This window comes from Plecotus auritus (genome assembly GCF_963455305.1).
Source record: "Plecotus auritus genome assembly, chromosome: 9".
NCBI lineage: Eukaryota > Metazoa > Chordata > Mammalia > Chiroptera > Vespertilionidae > Plecotus > Plecotus auritus.
The window spans coordinates 84,620,923-84,642,445 of record NC_137783.1 but is presented as its reverse complement, the minus strand read 5'-3'; the positions used below and the strand labels follow the sequence as shown (position 1 = coordinate 84,642,445).

Genomic DNA, 21,523 nt, shown 5'->3' with positions numbered 1-21,523 from the left:
TCCACCAAAGAAAGCTTCCCAGCTATGGACTGATTCCCGAAACCAGCAAGTGGTCTCATAGGTGCCATCAATAACATGGAAAGGAGGCCCTGCGCGAGTCCTAGCCACAGAAAGGAGTCCTGTGAAATTTATCAACACACATTCCATACCCACACTATTAAAACGCCAGAACTTCCCAAGGATAAGTTTAAGTTACAGTATTATCTTTGAATATGAAAGTATTTTTGCTAAATTCATTATTTGTTCTGTGAACACCAAAGTGAAGTATAAAATGTACAGTACAGAAAACATGAATGTAAAAATTAACCTATAAAGTTAAAAAGGCAAAACACAAGTCATTTACAACTCACTGTAATTTGTGTCCATCTTATTTTGGGGAGAGGCACAATATTGTAGAACACATTACACAATCCCTTATACTCCTTTACAATGTACAATCAGCTAAGCCATACCAGGCAACACACTGAAATCAGAGCTCATTAACCTCTGAGCTCTCTGGAGATAACTGTAGAGCCAAGTTTGTATTTTACAGTTAAATAGACATACATAAATAAAACCAGGAGCCGAATACCCTCCATTCCATTAGCAATATGCTGATTTTTAAGTCTTGATTAGGGCACAGTTACAAAAACAAATCTGTTCTTTCAAATGGTTAGTCATTTTTCCAAATACAAGATTTACTGCCTCTTCCTGATGGATGTTTGGTGATTATTAGTTGCATCTTGCATGTCTTACCTGAGCTGGATTGCTCTCATCCAAGGCATGGGTTGCAGTAGATGCCTTGAAATTCAGATTTTTAAAACTTCTCTTCAAATATAATAAAAAATAAAGAAAACAGAGATATAAAAGTCATCAAGATGCATTTTCTACTGAAATAAATTTTTAAAATGCTGCTTATCTTGTGGATAGTACAACTAAAGAAGTTCAGTAATGAGAAGAAGATGTGTGGCCTGGCTCTGTGTGTATCTGTTGTAAAGAAGGCTTGTTCTCAGGGTAGCTGTTGATGTGGCCTCAGTTACTAGAGAAACTCCACGGATCTCGTTCCCTTTATGGTTCATGTCTAGGCATGCCTGGAGACCAGGAGACCCACGATTTAATCTAAGTAAGAATGCTGGGGGTGGTTAAAATGCCCCAACAGAAGACTGTGTTTGCTTTAGACAGTACCAGGAAGGCACCTTTCACGGGAATTATTTACTGTTTTATTTAATTTCTGGGCTTTTGATGAATAGAGAGATGGGCAAGGAGCACTGAGGAAAGGAGGTGAGATTAGTGATGAGAAGGAAACGAAGAAGAGGCTAGAAAACAAACACCTTCTGCTTTAGCTTTGGCAAATTTATATTGGCTACATTTACCACTCCTACATAAAAGACAGAGAAGTGGCGGGGAGTTGGGAATTAACACATAAACACCATCTGAACTTTTTCTATTTATTACAGCTTTTGAAGCATGTTAGGAAGGAAGAAGTGAAGAATTAGACTGCTTAGAAATGATTGGAGTTTATCAACTTCTTTTTAGACCTGTTTTTTTTTAAATGCCCATTTTCTCTTAGAAAATATAAAACTATGTTTTGATTTATATATATATATATATATATCAATAAATGCCAGGTTATCTTATTAACATTCATGATACTACATTTAGGAACTAGTTTATGTGTCAAAGCAAGACAAGACTGAAGTCAGCTTAGTGCCTTTGAAGAACTAAACATCAACAAGTCTGTTTTTGAGAGATTTTCTAACTAAAATGAAATGCCAGCAATTTTTATAATTTTATACTTCTGATTCCATTTTATTGCACTCTAATTAGTAAGAGTGCACCAGATCCTTAATTAGCTTGTATATGTTTATTGATTAATCAATAATACTGCTTTCCATATGAAAATGTTAAATTAATCTTTTAGTAAATCAATCAATCTAAAAGTAGGCTTTATATTTAAAGTTGTTTGAGCTCTTAGTAGTAGGAGTAAACATGTTGCATATTTACCATCTTCAGAGAACACAGTCTAGGGATTTATGGTTTAGCTGGAGAGAGACACAATTTGTATCTATAATAAAAAAAGCATAATATGCAAATCAACCAAACGGCTGAACAGCAGAACGGCCATCTGGACAACCTCCCAAAGCCGGGTTGTGAGGGCCAAGGCAGCCAGGGCTGTGAAGGCCTACTCTTGCATGAATTTTGTGCATCAGGCCTCTAGTATATAGATAATTGAGATAGTTACACAGTCATCTCTCAGGATCCCTGGAGGATTGGTTCCAGGACCCCTTATAGATACCAAAATCTGCAGATGCTCAAGGTTCTTATATAAATGGTGCAGTATCCTATCTAATAAAGCTGGTATATGCTAATTGACCCTCACGCCGTCCCAAAGATGGTGGCACCCACAGTCAATAAGGAGGGAATATGCTAATTGACTGCCATGCCCTCAAAGATGGCAACGCCCACAGCCACAAAATGGTGGCGCTCAGTCCCCTCAGCCCCGCCGGGGTGGCAGGTGGGCCCGTCCGCTCTATGCATTTGCCTCCGGAGTCCCCCAGTCCCCTCAGTCCCCCCAGCCACCCAGGGCCAGCCCGAGGTGCAGGCAAGCCTCGGATAGCGGCTGCCCAGCCAACGCCCGAGGCACAGGCAAGCCTTGGATGGTGGCTGCCCTGCCACCCAGGGCCGCCCGAGGCTCAGGTAACCTGGGCCAGCTGAGGCTTGCACTGCTGGCAGTGGCAGTAGCAGAGGTGTGATGGGGCATTGCCTTCCCCTGATCGCCGGGTCACCTCCCACCTGAGGGCTCCCAGACTGTGAGAAGGTGCAGACTGGGCTAAGAGACACCCTCCCCAGTGCATGAATTTCATGCACCGGGCCTCTAGTTTCTTATATTAGCACAGAGCATTGTATACACATTTTCTTAGTGGGCTAGCTTGGTTTCCAGCTTGATGCAATATATCTATTGCACTCTGTAGCACAATACCACTTACATTATAGTGCTCAATAATTTACATGTTCCAGTTATAATGAATGTTCCCCCGGAGTTTGTATGTAACTGCATTAAAAAAAATAGTGTTTTCAATGTTTCACAGCTTTGTTTCCTTTATGGCCTCCTGCAAAGACCCCAGATGAAAATTTGCCAATCTGTCCTGCTTTCTATTTTTATGAAGACAATCAAAGCTGGCCCAAGAAACACAATTTGTGACTTTTAAAATGGCCAATGATGTCTTTAAAATGTGATCTGCCATGCCAATTTGTAACAAAATGGTCCTATTTTTGTGGGGAAGGACATAAAATGAGGTTATACATCAATATGTACATATATATTTCTATATAGATTTGGGGAATATGCTAAACATCTATAACAAAGCTGTATCACTCTCTCTGTTTATATTTTTCAACTATGATATTACCCAGAGGCACATTAACTGTTGAACTTTTGAATGTCTAAAATTTACATTTTAGAAATAATGAGAAAAATATGTAAGTGTTCCCCCTCAAAAAAAAAAATGCTTGTCATAAATAAAGCACTTATATGGTAACTTTATGAAAAAGAAGCATGATGTTTAAGGTTCATTAATTTTATCAGTAAATGAATTTCACGTAGATAAGACAGCTCTAAACTTAATTTCTTTTTGGGTTCAAATCAACATTGCATGACTGTACAATTTTACTAGGTAACATGTTGGCGTATGAATTTTATTTAATAATTAATGTAACTTCTTTATTATGTGGTTTGAACCTAATGGGACTGAGTTCATGCATGGGTTGTATAGAATAGTTCATCAGTATATAAAATGGTGCTACTTTCTTTTATAAAAAAATGTACTTTCTGTCAAAAGTGGTATTTTTGTTAAAACATCTATGTTTTTCCCCTCATTAGCAAAGACACGCATGTGCAAATGGATGGTTGATCCTAGGGATGTAATTTACAACTTAAGGAAGGGAAGCTAATGAAATCAAACAGGTCTGATTATAAGACTGGCTATGACATCAAAAATCCAGTGAATTTAATGTTCAATTTAGATGATACTTTAAATTATTTTGCCTATATTAAACTGTCATATGCAAAAACATTTTCATTTTATAGCTGAAGTTTAGATAAAATAAAGAAGACAAATGTCAATGTTTACCTTTATTGATGAACTTTGTGGGGCTTGAAGATACTGTAGCAATCAAATTCATGTTAAAATGAAGAAATGCAATTCTAAAAACTGCTATTTGTACCAGGTCATTTGGGTCATTTTCATGTTTTATACCATTTGATTTTCTGTTACAAAAGGTAAAATGTCTTTGATGGTCCCCTTCATCCTGTTCTGCATCCTCATTCCTAACAGCCAGAAACCTGATTCCAGTTTTCGGTGATGCCTCCCCCAGGTTCCTCTCCTCTTCCTAATGTCTCCGGAAAGAGAATGAGCCTTTTGTTTTACTATGGGTAACCCATTTGGCACTTTCAAAAGGAAATCCTGGAAAGACAATGTCTTATAATAGGAATTTTAGACATCACATAAAAACAGTGGAAGAGCTGTTTTTAGTCTTCACATTTCAGCAGCCATTTTCTCTTCTATTTAAGTATGAGGTTGGCTTGGGCTGGCCCCGTCGAGACCATCTGCTAACTTCTTGTATCCGTTCAGTGGACATCACTATCTGGGTGTTTCATTGCCATAAAAAAACTCGGTATACCTCAACTGGAACCAACCATCATTCCGTTTATACTGGCTCTTCTGCTGAACTTGATTATTTCAGTGATGACATTGTCGTCTTGGTTACTAATGCTTGAAACATAGAGTAATTTGGGGTATCCTATTTCTCAAACTCTGTATCCAAATAGCACTTGTGTACATATTTGATTTCCTACTCTAGATTATAAACCTCTTAAAAGGCAGTTGTTTTTTCCCCAACTCCATGGCACTTATCAGTGTCTAATATGTAGTAGATGGCCAGTAAATAGTCACAGAGTGAATATTAATTATAACAGAAGGTATAGTTGTCATGAATGTGTAGGAGGTGATTTAAACAAGGTGTTTAAAATCATCATAAGCAAGTAACTGAAGGAAGTCTTGCATGATGTTTAGTTTCTATTTGATTGTTCGTTCCTGAAATCTAAGTACATTGGTATCCTACAGTTTTATTCATACTTCCAAGGCCTGCCTGGGCCTGTTGCAAAAAATTATGCTAGGAAAGGGTTCAAAGCCTTATCAGTTAACATGATTCACCAACTCAAAGTGCAGTAGAACAGTATGCCATCATGGAAGGTGAAATAATCAAAGAATTATTAAATACATGACAGCATTTTAATATTATAAGTACAAACATAATCATTTGAAAAGGAAACATTTGTTGCCTTTAGTTCTGAAGCAAATTTTATTTCAGCAATATACGAGCATTGTCCTGATTTTCAATTTTGTTATTTCCAATATAAATTTAAAAAGCAATCTTTTCAAAAGTTATCCCAGCAAAGGCTAGAAAAGAATAAAAAGGTGAAATGCAAATTTGTCATAATAATCTTTGTTAAGCTTAAGGCATTACTAAGCAATCAGAAGTGTAGAATACATTTCCAGTTTCTTTGACAACTAGGAGAGATCTCTCTTAATGATCTCCCACCTTGACTGCACATTAGCATTACTTGGAGAGCTTTTAAAATCCTGATGCCCAGGTTGCACTCCGACTTAAATCAGAATGTCTGAGGGTAGGAGTCAGGCATCCGTATTTTAAAAAGATATTCAGGTGATTCCAAATTGCAGCAATTTGGGAACCCATGCAATTGAGTAAGGGCAAGGAGAAATACATCCTGGAAAGCTGAAATAAACAAGATGCTGTGGAAGGGGAAGAGCATAAAGGTCCTAGTCACACCTTTATTTTCTTTTTATATGTTCTGTGTATCCAAGATACTTATATACTTACTGAATTGAACTTTACTAGCTTTTTTAAATCATGTCATTATTAGATGACTCTGCCACCCATTTCCATAGTCCTTATATTATCATTTTCATTCCTCTTAAGCATCCAAGATAAGGAGTTTTAACAGTTCAGCACTCCAGTGTGCCAGAAGCCATCCATATCAGGCTTCCTTAAAACATTCCTGGTACACACAGACACACACACACACACACACACACACACACACACACACAGACACACAAAACACAAACACCAAAAAAAAAAAAAAAGAAAAAAGAAAAAAAACACATTCCTGTTACAAACTGTATCAGATTGAGTTTCTTGGAAACAGATTCTGAGATAGGAGTTGCATGCAGAAGGTTTACTAGGAGGTCCTCTTGAGAGATATACCCACAGGGAGTGAGAAAGACAGGATTGGGCAGAGGGAGAGCTGGACCAGTGGGGTGGTTGCAGTTGAGGCCTCTGCCTATGTTAAAAGGAGCTCTGGAGATAGATAGTCCTTCAGAGTTGTTACAAATTGAGGCAAGAGGGCCAGGTTTTTGTGTTCCTACATTAGCTGGTCAATGGCTGCAGGTTCCCCCTTGGGGAAGGGGCAGATAACTTTACTCGGAGGCTTTTCTCAGAGCAATTCCCAATGACGGCTGCAGCTATGAGCCAACAGTACCTGACAGTTCCATCAGTTAGAGGATGACTGTGTTGGCCCAGAAGAGGGGACCTGGTTGAAGGATCACAGTATCTATTACAAAGTTCAAAATGACTTATCTTTGGCCAATGCTTTGTATGGGCTCTTGAGTCTTTTGACATGACCCATTGGTTTTGTAGAGCTTCCTTGCTGTCTGGTATAAAAATTCCAGGCTCTCCCTGAACTAGAACTGGAATCAGTCGTTTCTCCAAGGATTTTTTTTTTAAAAGAGGTATTCAGAGACCACAAAATGAATGTTAGGGTTGTTTATTAATTCTAGGCCTTTTCTTTCTCTTCTTCTTTTTTTTTTTGTTTTGTTAAACCTCACATGAGGATATGTTTTCCATTGATTTTCAGAAAGAGTGGAAGGGAGGGAGCGAGTCAGGAAGAGAGAGAGAGAGAGAGGGGGGGGGGGAGAGAGAGAGAGAGAGAGAGAGAGAGAGAGAGAGAGAGAGAGAGAAATTGAAGTGAGAGAGACACATGGATTGCCTCCTGCATGAAGCTCGACCAAGGCTGGGGGGTGAGGATGGAACCCAAAACCCAGGTATCTGTCCTTGACCAGGTGCTCTGGCCAATGCTCTAACCACTGAGAACACTGGCCAGAGCTAATTCTAGGCCTTTTCAATGGACAGAACTAAAAATATATTATTTAAAAAATGTTTTTTAAAAGAAAAAAATCACAAACTCATATTAATACTGCTATTTTGAATTTAACATTATAGGATTTTTACTTAATTTCTTTGATTTTGTACTTTCATCTCCTTTTCTTTACATTAAAAATCTTAGTTCATAACAACATTAAATACTTGTATTTCCCTATTCTCTTCCCATGTATGTTTCAAAATAGCAATACTACTGTTACTATAAACAATTAGGCTACAAAATAACTTTAAAAATACACCCTTGCAGCTCTCTAGAATATATTCCAATGTGTTTTAGAGTCACGAGACTTTGTGAAAGCACTCTGCTTGATTTGTGTCCTCTACAACCTTTTAATTATTTGTAGCAGAACACATTCTTGTAAAATTTGAAGATAAAAGGTAGCCAAAAAGATAAGAGAATGTTTAGAAGACAAAAATCAGGATCACAAATCTCCATTTTTTATAGTGATGGTCTAAATTTCATACAAAGAAATATGGTAGGTATAGCTGCAATTATGCAGTTGTTTTATATTCCACTTAATAAAAAAATATAAAAATATATAAAAATGATAAGTATAAACTTAAATGTATTAATAAGAAAGGCTACCACTTTTTGAGTTCATATTATATACCAGGCACTCTGCTAAATGCTTCATATAATTTTTAAATTTGATCTTGATAAGAACCTCATAAGGCAATAGCAGTAGTATGACATTTATACTATGACTAGCAGTAATATCTAACATTTACAGAGCATTTCTTTAGTACCAGCTGCTGTTTTAGGCAGTTTACACTTAATCCTCAAAACAACCCTACAAATTGGGTACTATTATTGTTTCCTTTATATAGATTAGGAAATTGAGGCACAGAGAAGTTAAGTAACTTGCTAAGTTCAGACAGGAAATTGAGCTAGGATCCAAATCTGGCAGTCTGATTCCAAGGCCATGTATATTCTTCTTCCTCCTTTTACAGATGAGACTCTGAAGATTAGAGAGGTTGAGAGACTTCCCTGAGTTTCTAGTAAGCTAAGGACTGGGATTCAATGCCACAGCACTTGATTTTACAGCAGATCTCTTAACTGCTCTGCTATACTGCCTTCCTGTAAAACTACTAAGTAACTAGTAGTTAGATCAGGGGCTTTAATATGATATTGGTTGTAATCTTGATAGCAACCCTAGGAGATTGCTATTTCACAGACCTCCCCCTTCTGAAAGTTCAGGAGGTTAAGCAAGTTGCTCAAGGTTACAGATAGTGAGTTGTAAAGTTGCCATTCACACCCAGGTCTGACTCTGAAGCCCCGTATTCTTAAATATTGCACTGTGCAAGAAGATAAAGATGTGACGAAACAATAGCATTGGTAAAAAAGACTACTTGCAAGTTCAATGTGAGGCAGTGGGGTGATGCTATTGCCACCAAAGTAAATGCAACCCGAAGCTGCGCTGTAGAAATACAGTGTTCAGAGCAAGGGAGGCGACAGTCCCACGTGGTCCTGTGGTGATGGAGCACACCTGGAGCGCTGTGTGCAGGTGGACTCCACACTCTCAAAGAGTGTCACTGACTCACCTGAAACCCAGCCAGAGACGAGCGCCCAGTGGGGAAGGCTCTGAGTAACATGTCTCATGCAAGAACTGTTAAAATGCTGAGAGTAGTCCTCACGGAGGAGACTCTGTGCAGGCTGAATAATATTTAAAGTGTGATCACGTGGTGAGGATGAGACACACTCCAGAGGGAAGAACAAGGCTGCATAGATAGAGAAGCAAAGAGGAGAATTTTGCTCCTCACAGGGAAGGAGGACCACCTGGTGTTTGGAGCTGTTTAGAAAGGAAATGGGCTTCCTTGTCAGAGAGTAAAATCCATTTTCACTGATCAGAACCCCAATGAGCACTTATGGTGGGTGTTTCAAGACCTATATGTCAGGTGTGGTGGTTCTGACATTTTATAAGGCTCACCTGGGGGAACTTGTTAACTAGCACTGATTTCCAGGCCTCACTTTTAGAAGTATTGACTCAGTAGATCCGGCCCAAGGTCCAAGGCTCTGCCTTTATTTTTTTTTAATATGTCTCTTTTTTTTTTATTGTTTAAAGTATTACATATAGTAGTACCTATATCTCCTTTTTTTTCCCCATTGACCTTCCCCCAGCCTCCCCCACCCCCTGTCGCATGCCCTCATCCCACCCCCCGCCCCCCAGTGTCTTGTGTCCATTGGCCGTGCTTATATGCATGCATACAAGTCCATTTGTTGATCTCTTTCCCCGCCTCCCCAACATTCCCCAGCCTTCCCGCTGTTGGGTGCTTTACTGCAGCAGGGTGGATCCAAACCAGGTGGTCAGGGCCCACACTTTGAGAACTAGTGAGGCTGATAAACTCTGAAATCTCTTCCACTTATTTTGCAAATAAACATTTCAGTAAATAATGTCTGTAGTCAACATATGACTGTTCAGAGAAAGTTGTAAGTTTTATAAAAAATTCAAGACAAAACTCTTTAATATGGTGACAGTTACAATGAGAGGTGAAATTATTGGAATGTAGGATATTAGAATATGGAAGGAGAAGGCTTGATTTTCAACTTGTCAGATAAGACTTAAGAAGTGCAGTGGAAGTTACAAATGCAGTTTGAAAAATCTTTAAACAAAGAACCCTGTCTACTTAGACAAGGAGCAATTTCATGGGGACCTCGAAAAAAGCTGAGCATCCTAAGTGACAGCACCTGTGTAAGGCTAAACACCTACCAGGCTTTGGGGCCCAGGCTAATATAAATTTCCGCCTGAGACTAACAGAACAAGTGTGAGTGAGAGTTGGAAACTAAAAGCGTAGTTGGTCTTCTGACTCTGGCCCACTTTTTGTTGGGGCTGAAGATTTCTTGCTGGCAAGTACAATATTTTTTTATTAATATTAACTTTTATTTAAAGCATGCAACCTTAGAGCCACATTTTAAAATGTTTATGCTCTTTATAAATATGTTTTTTAAAAGCAGGGCTTGGTGTAATTACTGTACAATATAAAGACTTTTTCTGTTACTTAAGTTGGATAATGATGTTTTATTTGTTTAAGTGTATTAAAGTTTAAAAAAGATATTTTTTCCTTTGAAATTTGTTAAAAACTGGCTAGTTGAAGAGGTGGTATTTTTGTCTGTTTTGTTGATTGATAGTACTCATGTGCTTATTTAGTTATTAAAAACTAGCAAATAATTTCTAATTAAAATTTAAGGTATATACAATTTCCAAATAGTAATTACATGTTGGTAAGTGAGGCTCTTGGTTCTATTTAATTTATCCTTGCTTCCTTCTAATGGTTGCAGACCTCATAGATTTTTTTTCCTCGAATCATGAGAGATGAAATTGCAACAGCAGTTTTCTTTGTCACAAGACTGGTGAAAAAGCATGATAAACTGAGTAAACAGCAAATAGAAAACTTCGCAGAAAAGCTGATGACTATCTTGTTTAAAACGTACAGAAGCCACTGGCATTCTGAGTGCCCTTCTAAAGGGCAAGCCTTCAGGTGAGCGCTGGTGTGTGGAATGGGGAAGGGGAGATACAAGAACCAGCAATGATTTTGTTGGCAGTCTGAGGAATGCCAGTTTTGTGGACTCTCATTTACTCGTTTGAATGTGGCCTTGCTTGAAAGAAAGAGATACTTAGTGATAGTGCAGTTGAATATTCTAGCACAAACCCCCTTATGTGAGGTGGATTGAGCAATTTCTAACTTATGTTTATGATGAAAGATACACAGTGAACGCTTACTGAATTAATTGTGTGACAGTGATGCAACTCACATTCTGAGTTGCTGTGAGAAAAGTTGATGTTTCACTCTTATTTGTAAACTGGAGGGTGGGGAAGGGGTGAGAGAAAGCAGGGGTGAGGTGGAAGCTTTGTGTATTGCAACAGAAGCCTAGAACCATATTTCTTATAAATCCTAATTAAAACAGAGTGTGCTTGCTCTCACAATGCCTGTCTGTGCCCTTGAAGTGGCTGGTGATGGTGACCTTCATGCCTGATAGTTTCTGTGATTCTCCTGCTAAAGCACCTGCCTACATGTCTTTGTTTCCCGTTCCTTGCTTTTTAAGGTGTATCAGGATAAACAATAATCAGAATAAAGATCCCATTCTACAGAGGGCTTGTGCTGAAAGTAATGTGGATTTTTCTCACCTGGGACTTCCAAAGGAGATGACCATATGGATAGATCCCTTTGAAGTTTGCTGTAGGTGAGTAATCTCATTGGAAGTAAGAGTCTGTGTTCCCTCTGACAGGTGGAAACCTTAGGTTATTTAGTCAGTTCTGTACACGTTTGTGAAAGATGGTGCTCCGAAGCCCTGGGTTAACAGCGAGGGCAATGGTTGGTTAAGGTTTTAGTTGCAAACTTTATTAGACAATGCAGACTTCCAGTGGGAGTGGGAAGCACAACAATTTTGCCTAATATTTGAAATTTGACTTTAATTCCTGCCAGTAGTAGATTATAATGTCTAAGTCCTACAGGCAGTATCAAGGGGGAAGAGGAGTTCTCTACCATGGGGCAATTCAGTTCAACAGTTCAATTGAAAGAAATGAGTCTTGGTCTTTTTCTGAGCAGTTAACCAAGATAGCTCTTATGCTATCAATTACAACAATGCTATCAATCCCACCAATTACAACAGTGCAGTAGCTGAAGGTCATAATGTCTCTCAACTTGCTTTGCTGTCAAGTCATTTCAATTTGTTTTTCAAGATAACTCTTTTTGTAAGTTAGTGAGTTGTCTCCAGAAGAAATTAGAGACAAGCTGTGAGACGTTGAATCCCAAACAAATACTTTATTTTCTTTTCCTACTTAGGTATGGTGAGAAAAATCATCCGTTTACAGTTGCTTCTTTCAAAGGCAGATGGGAGGAATGGGAGCTCTCCCGACAAGTCCTAGATGCTGTCAGTAGAGCCTCACTAGACTACTCCTCGGGCACTTCCTCCGATGAAGAAAGTTGTAACAAAGAGCCCCGGGTAATTCCTAAAGTCAGCAATCCCAGGAGTGTTTATCAGGTAAAGTGTGTTCCAAGTCTTCTGTCTACTTTTATTCCTATTCTGATTCTAAAAAATATATGCTGACTGTAAAAGCAAAGAAACAATAATTGGAAAACATGGAAAAAACCCCACAAAACTACAAAGTTTAAAATCACAATATTAATATTCTGGCAAAATGTTTTTCTGTGTTTTTTTTTTTCTTCTATACGTAGTTCCTCTACTTGGCTGAATGATCAGGATCTATACTATCGTCTGCAGTCCCATTTTTCCATGTAGTATTAGGACATAAATTTCCTTTCACCTAAATTTCTTCAGAATTAAATAATAAAATTAGTGGGCTTTTTTCTTCTTCCTTTTTTAACCACAACCCATAAAAAGACATGCATCGCTATATGTTAGAAATAGTTTCATGAAACACTACTTACCCTTAGTAGGAACAATGTTCCCAACACTTTGAATTACATTAAATTGATTTCAACCACCTAAATTGATCTCATGACTCACTAATCCACAGTTTGAAAAACACTGATCTAGGGAGATCTGTGTTGACACTTTGTATGTGTATACTTGAATGTTTTCTTAAAATAAGCACTTATGTATTCACATGTTAAAGCAATTTAAATACTTAAAATTTTAATATTCATTTTCTTTCCTAGTAATTTACTCAGTTAATCTAGATATCTGCCAATAATAAATTATTTCCACATTGTTATATAAAAAAAGCTGATAAGTTATACAGAGATGTCTGAATTTTAAATTATTTCTGGAAATTTGATTCTCAGACATGGAATTACTGGGTCATTAAAATGTATGGATATTTTACTCATTCTCAATGTACAGCCAAAGTACCTTTTAGAAAATTATATTTATTTGTAGTCGAACCAGCTTTATGTGAAAATGTTTACCATTTTTCCTAAAATTGAGTATTCTCACTTAAAAATAGTTTTGATAACAATAGTATTACAGATATTATTAAATGTTAAAAATTAAAAATCTCCATGTCCCCAAATGTTTTAGGTATTTACTGTCTTAATGAATTCTTTTTTTTATCTACTTACCATTTAAGTTCTGAATGTATTAGTATAGGCTCCTCAAACTTTAAGAGTAGTTTAACTTGTCATTTTACTGGAAAATATTATTTCTCTAGAAACTATATATATAGTTTATACATAGTTCTACATGTATAAAAGTTTAAAGTTATATAGTGAAATATTTGCCCTTAATTCTATTTTTAATAATTTCTTAATTAATTTATTGTCTAAAGTTTTACATATGATATGTCTCCTTTTTCCCCGCTTGACCCTCTACCCCCCCCAGCCATTCCCACCCCGGGCAAGCCCCCACCGCCCCAGTGTCTGTGTCCATTGGTTACGCTAATATGCATGCATACAAGTCCTTTGATTGCTCTCTACCCCACCCCCCCCCATCCCCTGCCATTTGTCTCTGGATCTATTCTTGTTCATCAAATTATGTTGATCATTATATCCCACATATGAGTGAGATCATGTGATATTTATTTTCTCTGACTAGCTTATTTCGCTTAGCATAATGCTCTCCAGTTCCTTCTATTTTATAGTGTCATAGTATTCCATTGTGTAGATGTAACACAGTTTTTTAATCCACTCATCTGCTGATGGGCACTTAGGATGTTTCCATATCTTAGCTATTGTAAATTGTGCTACTATGAACATAGGGGTTCATATATACTTTCTGATTGGTGTTTCTGGTTTCTTGGGATATAATCCTAGAAGTGGAATTATTGGGTCAAATGGGAGTTCCATTTTTAACTTTTTGAGGAAACTCCATACTGTCTTCCATAGTGGCTGTACCAGTGTGCATTCCCACCAGCAGTGCAGGAGGGTTCCTTTTTCTCCACATCCTCACCAGCACTTGTCGTTTGTTGATTTGTTGATGATAGCTATTCTGACAGGTGTGAGATGGTATATCATTGTTGTTTTGATTTGCATCTCTCAGATTATTAGTGACTTTGAGCATGTTTTCATGTCTCTGGGCCTTCAGTATGTCCCCTTTTGAAAAGTGTCTATTTAGGTCCTTTGCCCATATTTTGATTGGATTGTTTATCTTCCTTTTATTAAGTTGTATGAGTTCTCTATAAATGTTGGAGATTAAACCCTTATCTGAAATATCATTGGCAAATATGTTCTCCCATGCAGTGGGCTTTTTTGTTGTTTTATTGATGGTTTCTTTTGCTGCGCAGAAGCTTTTTATTTTGATGTAGTCCCATTTGTTTATTTTCTCCTTAGTCTTCATTGCTCTAGGAGCTGTGTCTGTAAAGATATTGCTACGACATATATCTGCTATTTTGCTGCCTATGAAGTGTTGAAGGATTTTTATGGTTTCCTGTCTTACATTTAAGTCCTTTAGCCATTTTGAGTTTGTTTTTGTGTATGGTGTAAGTTGGTGATCCAGTTTCATTTTTTTGCATGTATCTGACCAAATTTCCCAACACCATTTATTGAAGAGACTGTCTTGACTCCATTGTATGCTCTTGCCTCCTTTGACAATTATCAATTGAGCATAATGGCTTGGGTCAATTTTTGGGTTCTCTGTTCTGTTCCATTGGTCTATATGTCTGCTCTTGTGCCAGTACCAGGCAGTTTTGAGAACCGTGGCTTGGTAATAAAACTTGATATCTGGTATTGTGATTCCCTCCAACTTGGTTCTTCTTTCTCAGGATTGCTGTGGCTATTCAGGGTCTTTTTTTTTTTTTTATTCCAGATGAATTTTTGGAGAGTTTGTTCTAGATCTTTGAAGTATGCCGTTGGTATTTTAATGGGGATTGCAATAAATCTGTAGATTGCTTTGGGTAGTATGGACATTTTAATGATGTTGATTCTACCAATCCATGAACACGGTATATTCTTCCATCTGTTTATGTCTTCCTCTATTTCTTTTTTCAATGTCCTGCAGTTTTCTGAGTACAGGTCTTTTACGTCCTTAGTTAAGTTTATTCCTAGGTATCTTAATTTTTTTGGTGCAGTGGTAAATGGAATTGTTTTTTTCATTTCTCTTTTCTGTGAGTTCATTTTTGGTGTATAAAAGGGCTATAGATTTCTAGGTTTTAATTTTGTATCCTGCTACATTGCCAAATTTATTTATTAGGACTAGTAGATTTTTGATGGAGTCTTTGGGGTTTTCTATGTATAGTATCATGTCATCTGCAAATAAGGACAGTTTTACTTCTTCTTTTCCAATTTGGATGCCTTTTATTTCTTCTTCTTGTCTGTTTGCTTTGGCTAGCTCTTCCAGTACTATGTTGAACAGGAGTGGTGAAAGTGGGCATCCCTGTCTTGTTCCCGTTCTCAGGGGAAATGAGTTTAGTTTTTGCCCATTGAGTATGATGTTAGCTGTAGATTTGTCATATAAAGCTTTTATTATGTTGAGGTATGATCTCTCTATTCCCAGTTTGCTGAGAGTTTTTATCAAGAAAGGATGTTGGATTTTGTCAAATTCTTTTTCTGCATCATTGATATGATTATGTGATTTTTGTCTTTCAATTTGTTTTATATGATGTATCACATTTATTGATTTGCAGATATTGTGCCATCCTTGCATCCCTGGAATAAATCCCACTTGGTCATGGTGTATGATCTTTCTAATGTAACGCTGAATCCGATTTGCTTGAATTTTTATGAGGATTTTAGCATCTATATTCATCAAGGATATTGGCCTGTAGTCTTTTTTTGTGGTGTCTTTATCTGGTTTTGGTATTAGGGTGATGCTGGCTTCATAGAAGGAGCTTGGAAGTGTTCCTTCCTCTTGAATTTTTTTGAATAGTCTGAGGAGGATAGGTTTTAGTTCTTCCTTGAATGTTTGGTAAAACTCTCCTGTGAAGCCGTCTGGCCCCGGGCTTTTGTTTGCCGGAAGCTCTTTGATGACTGCTTCAATTTCTTCCATAGTTATTGGCATATTGAGCTGTTTAGATTCTTCCTGATTGAGTTTTGGAAGGGTATATTTTTCTAGGAATATGTCCATTTCCTCCAGGTTGTCCAGTTTGTTGGAATAGAGTTGTTCGTAGTATTTTTTAACAATCCTTTGTATTTTGGCGGGATCTGTTGTTATTTCACTTCTTTCATTTCTGATTTTATTTGGGTCCTCTCTCTTTGCTTCTTGGTGAGCCTGGCTAGAGGTTCATCAATCTTGTTTATCCTTTCAAAGAACCAGCTCTTTGTTTTGTTGATCTTTTGTATTGTTTCTTTGGTCTCTATGTCGTTTATCTCTGCCCTGATCTTTATTATTTCCTTCCTTCTGCTTACACTGGGCTTTTCTTGTTGCTCTTTTTCTAACTCTTTGAGTTGTTGGGTTAGGTAATTTATTACCATTGTTTCTTGTTTTTTGCAGTAGGCTTGTAGAGCTATGAACTTCCCTCTCAAGACTGCTTTTGCTGTGTCCCATAGATTTTGGATTGTAGTGTTTTCATTGTCATTTGTTGCCATGATGTTTTTTATTTCTTCTTTGATCTCTGTGGTAACCCAGTCATGGTTTAATAGCATGCTGTTTAGTCTCCATGTGTTTGATTTCTTTGGGTTGTTTTTATTGTAGTTGATTTCCAGTTTTATGCCACTGTGTCTGAGAAGATGCTTGATATGATTTCTATCTTCTTGAATTTGAAGAGACTTTGCCTATGTCCCAACATATGGGCTATCTTTGAAAATGACCCATGTGCGCTTGAGAAGAATGTATATTCTATGGCTTTGGGGTGAAATGTTCTGAAGATGTCAATTAATTCCATCTGGTCTAGTGAGTCATTTAGGATTGATGTTTCTTTGCTGATTTTTTGTTTAGAGGATTTGTCCAATGGTGATAGTGGGGTATTAAAGTCTCCTACTATGATTGTATTGCTGTCAATCTCTCCCTTGATATCCTCCAGGAGCTTTTTATGTATTTGGGTGCTCCTGTATTGGGTGCATATATGTTTACCAGAGTTATTTCTTCTTGTTGGATTGCTCCCTTTAGTATTATGAAGTGGCCTTCCTTATCTCTTGTTAATGTCCTTCACTTTGAGATCTAATTTGTCAGATATAAGTATTGCTACCCCAGCTTTTTTTTCAGTTCCATTTGCCTGGAAAAACTTTTTCCATTCCTTCACCCTCAGTCTGTGTGCGTCTTTTTTTCTGAGGTGGGTTTCTTGTAGACAGCAGATATATGGGTCGTGTTTTCTTATCCAATCTGTTACCCTATGTCTTTTGATTGGGGCATTTAATCCATTTACATTTAAAGTTATTATTGATAGGTACTTATTTGTCGTCATTTTTATTCTTTACCCCTGTGTTCCTTCTTCGCTTCCTATTTCTTTTTTTTTTACAGCAGACCCTTTAGCATTTCTTGCATTGCTGGTTTGGTGGTAATAAATTCCCTTAGTCCTTTTTTGTCTGTGAAGCTCCTTATTTCACCTTCAATTTTGATTGATAGCCTTGCTGGGTACAATATTCTTGGATTCAGACCCTTCCTTTGCATGACTTTGTATATTTCATTCCATTCCCTTCTGGCCTGATGAGTTTCTGTTGAGAAATCAGTTGCTAGTCTGATGGGGGTTCCTTTGTAGGTAACTTTCTGTCTCTCTCTGGCCGCTTTTTACTTTGTCGTTGGTGTTTGCCAATTTAATTATAATGTGCCTTGGCGTCGGTCTTTTGGGGTTCATTTTGCTTGGGACTCTGTGAGCTTCTTGGATTTGTGTGGGTTTTTTCTTCCCTATATCAGGGAAATTTTCTGTCATTATTTCTTCAAACAGGTTTTTTATTCCTTGCTCAGCTTCCTTTCCTTCTGGTACCCCTATTATGCGGATGTTGTTTTGTTTCATGTTGTCCCAAAGTTCCCTTAGGCTCTCCTCCTGCCTTTTAATTTTATTTTCTAGAAGTTGCTCTACTTGGGTATTTTTTCCCATCTTGTCTTCTAGCTCACTGATGTGGTCCTCTGCTTCTTCTAGTCTACTCTTGATGCTTTTTATTGAGTTCTTTACAGCAGCGATGTCATTTTTCATTTCTTCTTGGTTCTTCTTCATTTCCTCTTGGTTCTTGCTCATATTGTCGAATTTGTCTTCCATTCTTTTCAGCCACCTTATGACCATTTCTCTGAATTCTTTTTCTGGAAGGTTGCTTGCCTCCATTTTGTTTACTTCCTTTTCTGGTGATGCCTGCTTTTCTTTCATATGCGGGCTTGCTTTTCTTTCATATGCGGGCTGTTTCTTTGTCTCCCCATGGTCTCTCTTCTCTGGGTGTCTGGTTATGTAGTTCTCTCTCTCCTTATCCCAGGCGAAATCTGACCTTTCCGTGGTGGAGTGGAGAGCTCCTCTGAACCCGTGTGTTTGCGCCAATTGGGGAGCGGTGTTCTGGGGCTCGCGGCTGTTCCGTGGGTGCCGCAGTTGTGGATTCTCAGGCTTCCGATAAGCTCCACTTTCCCGTTCAAGATGGTGCAGATTCCGCGTCCAAGCCCGCAGCTCCGGGAGGGACCCAGCCGCAGTGGGGGCTGCCAGGTCAGGGGAACCCCGTCTAGCAGTACCCCACCTTCTTCTGGATTTTAGCTGTCCCTTAACTTGCCAACAAACTCTCCTCATGTGATCCTCAGCTGTTCTTTCTTTCTGCTCCGGGACAAGGCTCGGAACACGTCTGTCTATTCTGCCACCATTTTTCCTCCTCCTCTAGGTAACTTTCTGGGTCTCTCTGGCAGCCTTTAAAATTCTTACTTTGTCGTTGATGTTTGCCAATTTAATTATAATGTGTCTTGGTGTCAGTCTTTTGGGGTTCATCTTGTTTGGGACTCTGTGAGCTTCTTGGACTTGTGTGAGTTTTTTCTTCTTCCCAATATCAGGGATGTTTTCTGTCATTATTTCTTCAAACAGGTTTTCTATTCCTTTCTCAGTTTCCTCTCTTGGAACTCCTATTATGCAGATGTTGTTTCATTTTGTGTTATCCCAAAGTTCCCTTAGGCTCTCCTCCTGTTTTTAAAATTTTTTTCCAGTTGCTGCTTTGCTTAGGTATTTTTTCTTACCTTTTCTTCTAGCTCACTGATGAAGTCCTCCACTTCTTCTAGTCTACTGTTGATGCTTTCTATTGTGTTCTTTATTGCCGCGATGTCATTTTTCATTTCTTCTTGGTTCTTCTTCATTTCCTCCTGGTTCTTACATATATTGTTGACTTCGTCTTCCATTCTTTTCAGGGTCCTTATGTCCATTGCTCTGAATTATTTCTCTGACATATTGCTTGCCTCCATTTCGTTTAGTTCCTCTTCCAGTGATTCCTCCTTTTTTTTCTTGTATGGGGGCTGGTTCTTTGTCTCCCCATGTTCGCTCCTCTCAAGGTGTCTGGTTATGTAGCTCACTCTCTTCTGCATTGACTTAAAGGCACAAAATACAACATGACAAGACACAATGCACAGGGCACCAAACACAAATGTATTCACAATACCAATAACCCGAAATGAAGGTGACCACCAGAGAAAAGAGAATTAGGGGAGAGAATAGAGCACAAAAATGATATTGAGAAAAGAAAAAATGTAAGAGAGAAAAAAAGAGAAGAAAAAAGAAGGGGAAAAATTTATGTATATGGGGAGAAAACTCCAAAAAACCAACATTGAATCCAAAAAAATGCAAACAACAAATACTCTGAGATGAATGCAAACAACAAACAACAACTAAGCCAAAAAATGCACACAACAAACACCCAGTTGAATCTTAGGAGGCAGAGCTCTCTCCAGGCAATCTCTAACCTTTCTGTCTATGGATTGCCTCATCAGCTATGTTTAATTCACCAATTCCAGGTGGATGTTGTTTGATTCAGCTGTTCCTTCTACCTGCTCTGTCAGAAGGTACAAAGGTCCATCTGCATATTCAGTGCCACTTTGTCTCCCCCTGGACAAACTTTTTAGGCGCCTATGGCTGGGGAGGCTAGAGTCTTGGTGTTTGCAGGTTCTTAGCTGAGGCAGCTGGTCCCTGGGCGATGTGGTTGTAAGATCCCGGGAGGTATCGAGGTCTCCTCAGTTGAAGGTAATGCTGGGCTTCCTATCACAGCTGCTCTCCCCTTCAAGATGGCATGGTCTCTGTGGCAGAGTTGGCTGCTCGGGTGAGATTTCAGCAGTAGTAGAAGCTGTCCAGCCAGAGGATCCTGGTCCACCAGTCTCCAACAGTCCCGTGGAATATAGCTGTCCCTCACTCACAAATACAGACACTCCCTGCACGTCCACGCACTCTCCTTTAGCTCTCTCACTCACACACTATCTTGCAGCCTGCCGTCCTGTTGCCTGCCATCTTTTCCCCTATCCTGAGATCTAATTCTATTTTTATGCTTAGAAAGGCCACCTTCCATTTAGGGATCAGCTATATTTTTCTAGAGCAATATCCTTTCAGAGTATATTCTATAAAATATCTGTATTGGTCACTTGAGATGTTTAAAATGGATATTTCTAGACCTCCACCCAGAGATCATGATTAGACAGTTTTGGGTTCCACCAGGGAAGTGGTGTGAGGTAGGGGAGAACATACAAATATATAGACATTTGCATAAATGTGTTTTTAAAAATTTTATTTGAATTAAAAAATATTTTTATTTAAAGGTATGAAAGTGACTTGCTTTGTATCATGGAAAATGCTAGCCAATTTTCCAAATATGATTATCCACTTCTCTTCATTTGTACTTCCTATGTTTTTGAAACATTTAATTTCTGAGTTATAGATTTTATTTAATCCTTAGAGCTAGCTTATTAGTTTAAAAAAGATCTTTATGCCACCTTTTTATCCTTTTCTTCTTTTTTCTAGGTTGAAAACTTGAAACAGCCCTTTCAAACTTGGTTCCAAATCCCCCCAAAAAAGAACATAGTGGATGGCCGTCTGGGCCACCTGAGAAATGCTTATCACGTGCTGCATAAGAACCCCAAGGGTCATAAGCCTGGGGCTGTGTGCCAGGTGGACAGGTACCACTGGGTCAACACCAACCGATAATGCAGTGGCTGCGTGCTCAGTGCCATAGCGCTCAGAGGAGTCACTTTATTTTCTCTAAAACAAAACTAATCTGAGGTTGAGAGGCTCATGAAACAGAAAAAGTAACAACATAAGGGACCAGGATGCATGGTGGTGAATCCTCTCACATAAATCATGACAGTGTTCTTAGCTGTACTTTTAATTCTTATTTAATTTTATATGAAGTTTTATATAACACTGATGAATGTACACTGAAGGTAATAGAATGAAGATATTAACCTGTGATAAGATTTAATGAATTATGAAAAGTAACAGTTTAAATAAATGTGTTGTTTTTAATATATTCCTCGTTCAGTTTGTTGCAAGAAAAATTTAAAAGTTTCTTTCTTCATTAGCCATTAAAAAAA

The 21,523-nt window shown here is 38.2% G+C and overlaps 1 protein-coding gene across 1 annotated transcript; it reads left to right on the top strand.

The window, feature by feature from the left end:
• Positions 1–10,525: 10,525 nt before the first annotated feature.
• On the top strand, positions 10,526–21,137 carry BTG4 (BTG anti-proliferation factor 4; the record flags this gene model as incomplete). The annotated part of the gene is made up of 4 exons (XM_080640909.1): positions 10,526–10,698; positions 11,264–11,401; positions 12,004–12,202; positions 20,955–21,137. 4 exons carry the CDS (start codon positions 10,526–10,528, stop codon positions 21,135–21,137), a joined length of 693 nt encoding a protein of 230 aa, XP_080497035.1.
• Positions 21,138–21,523: the final 386 nt, after the last annotated feature.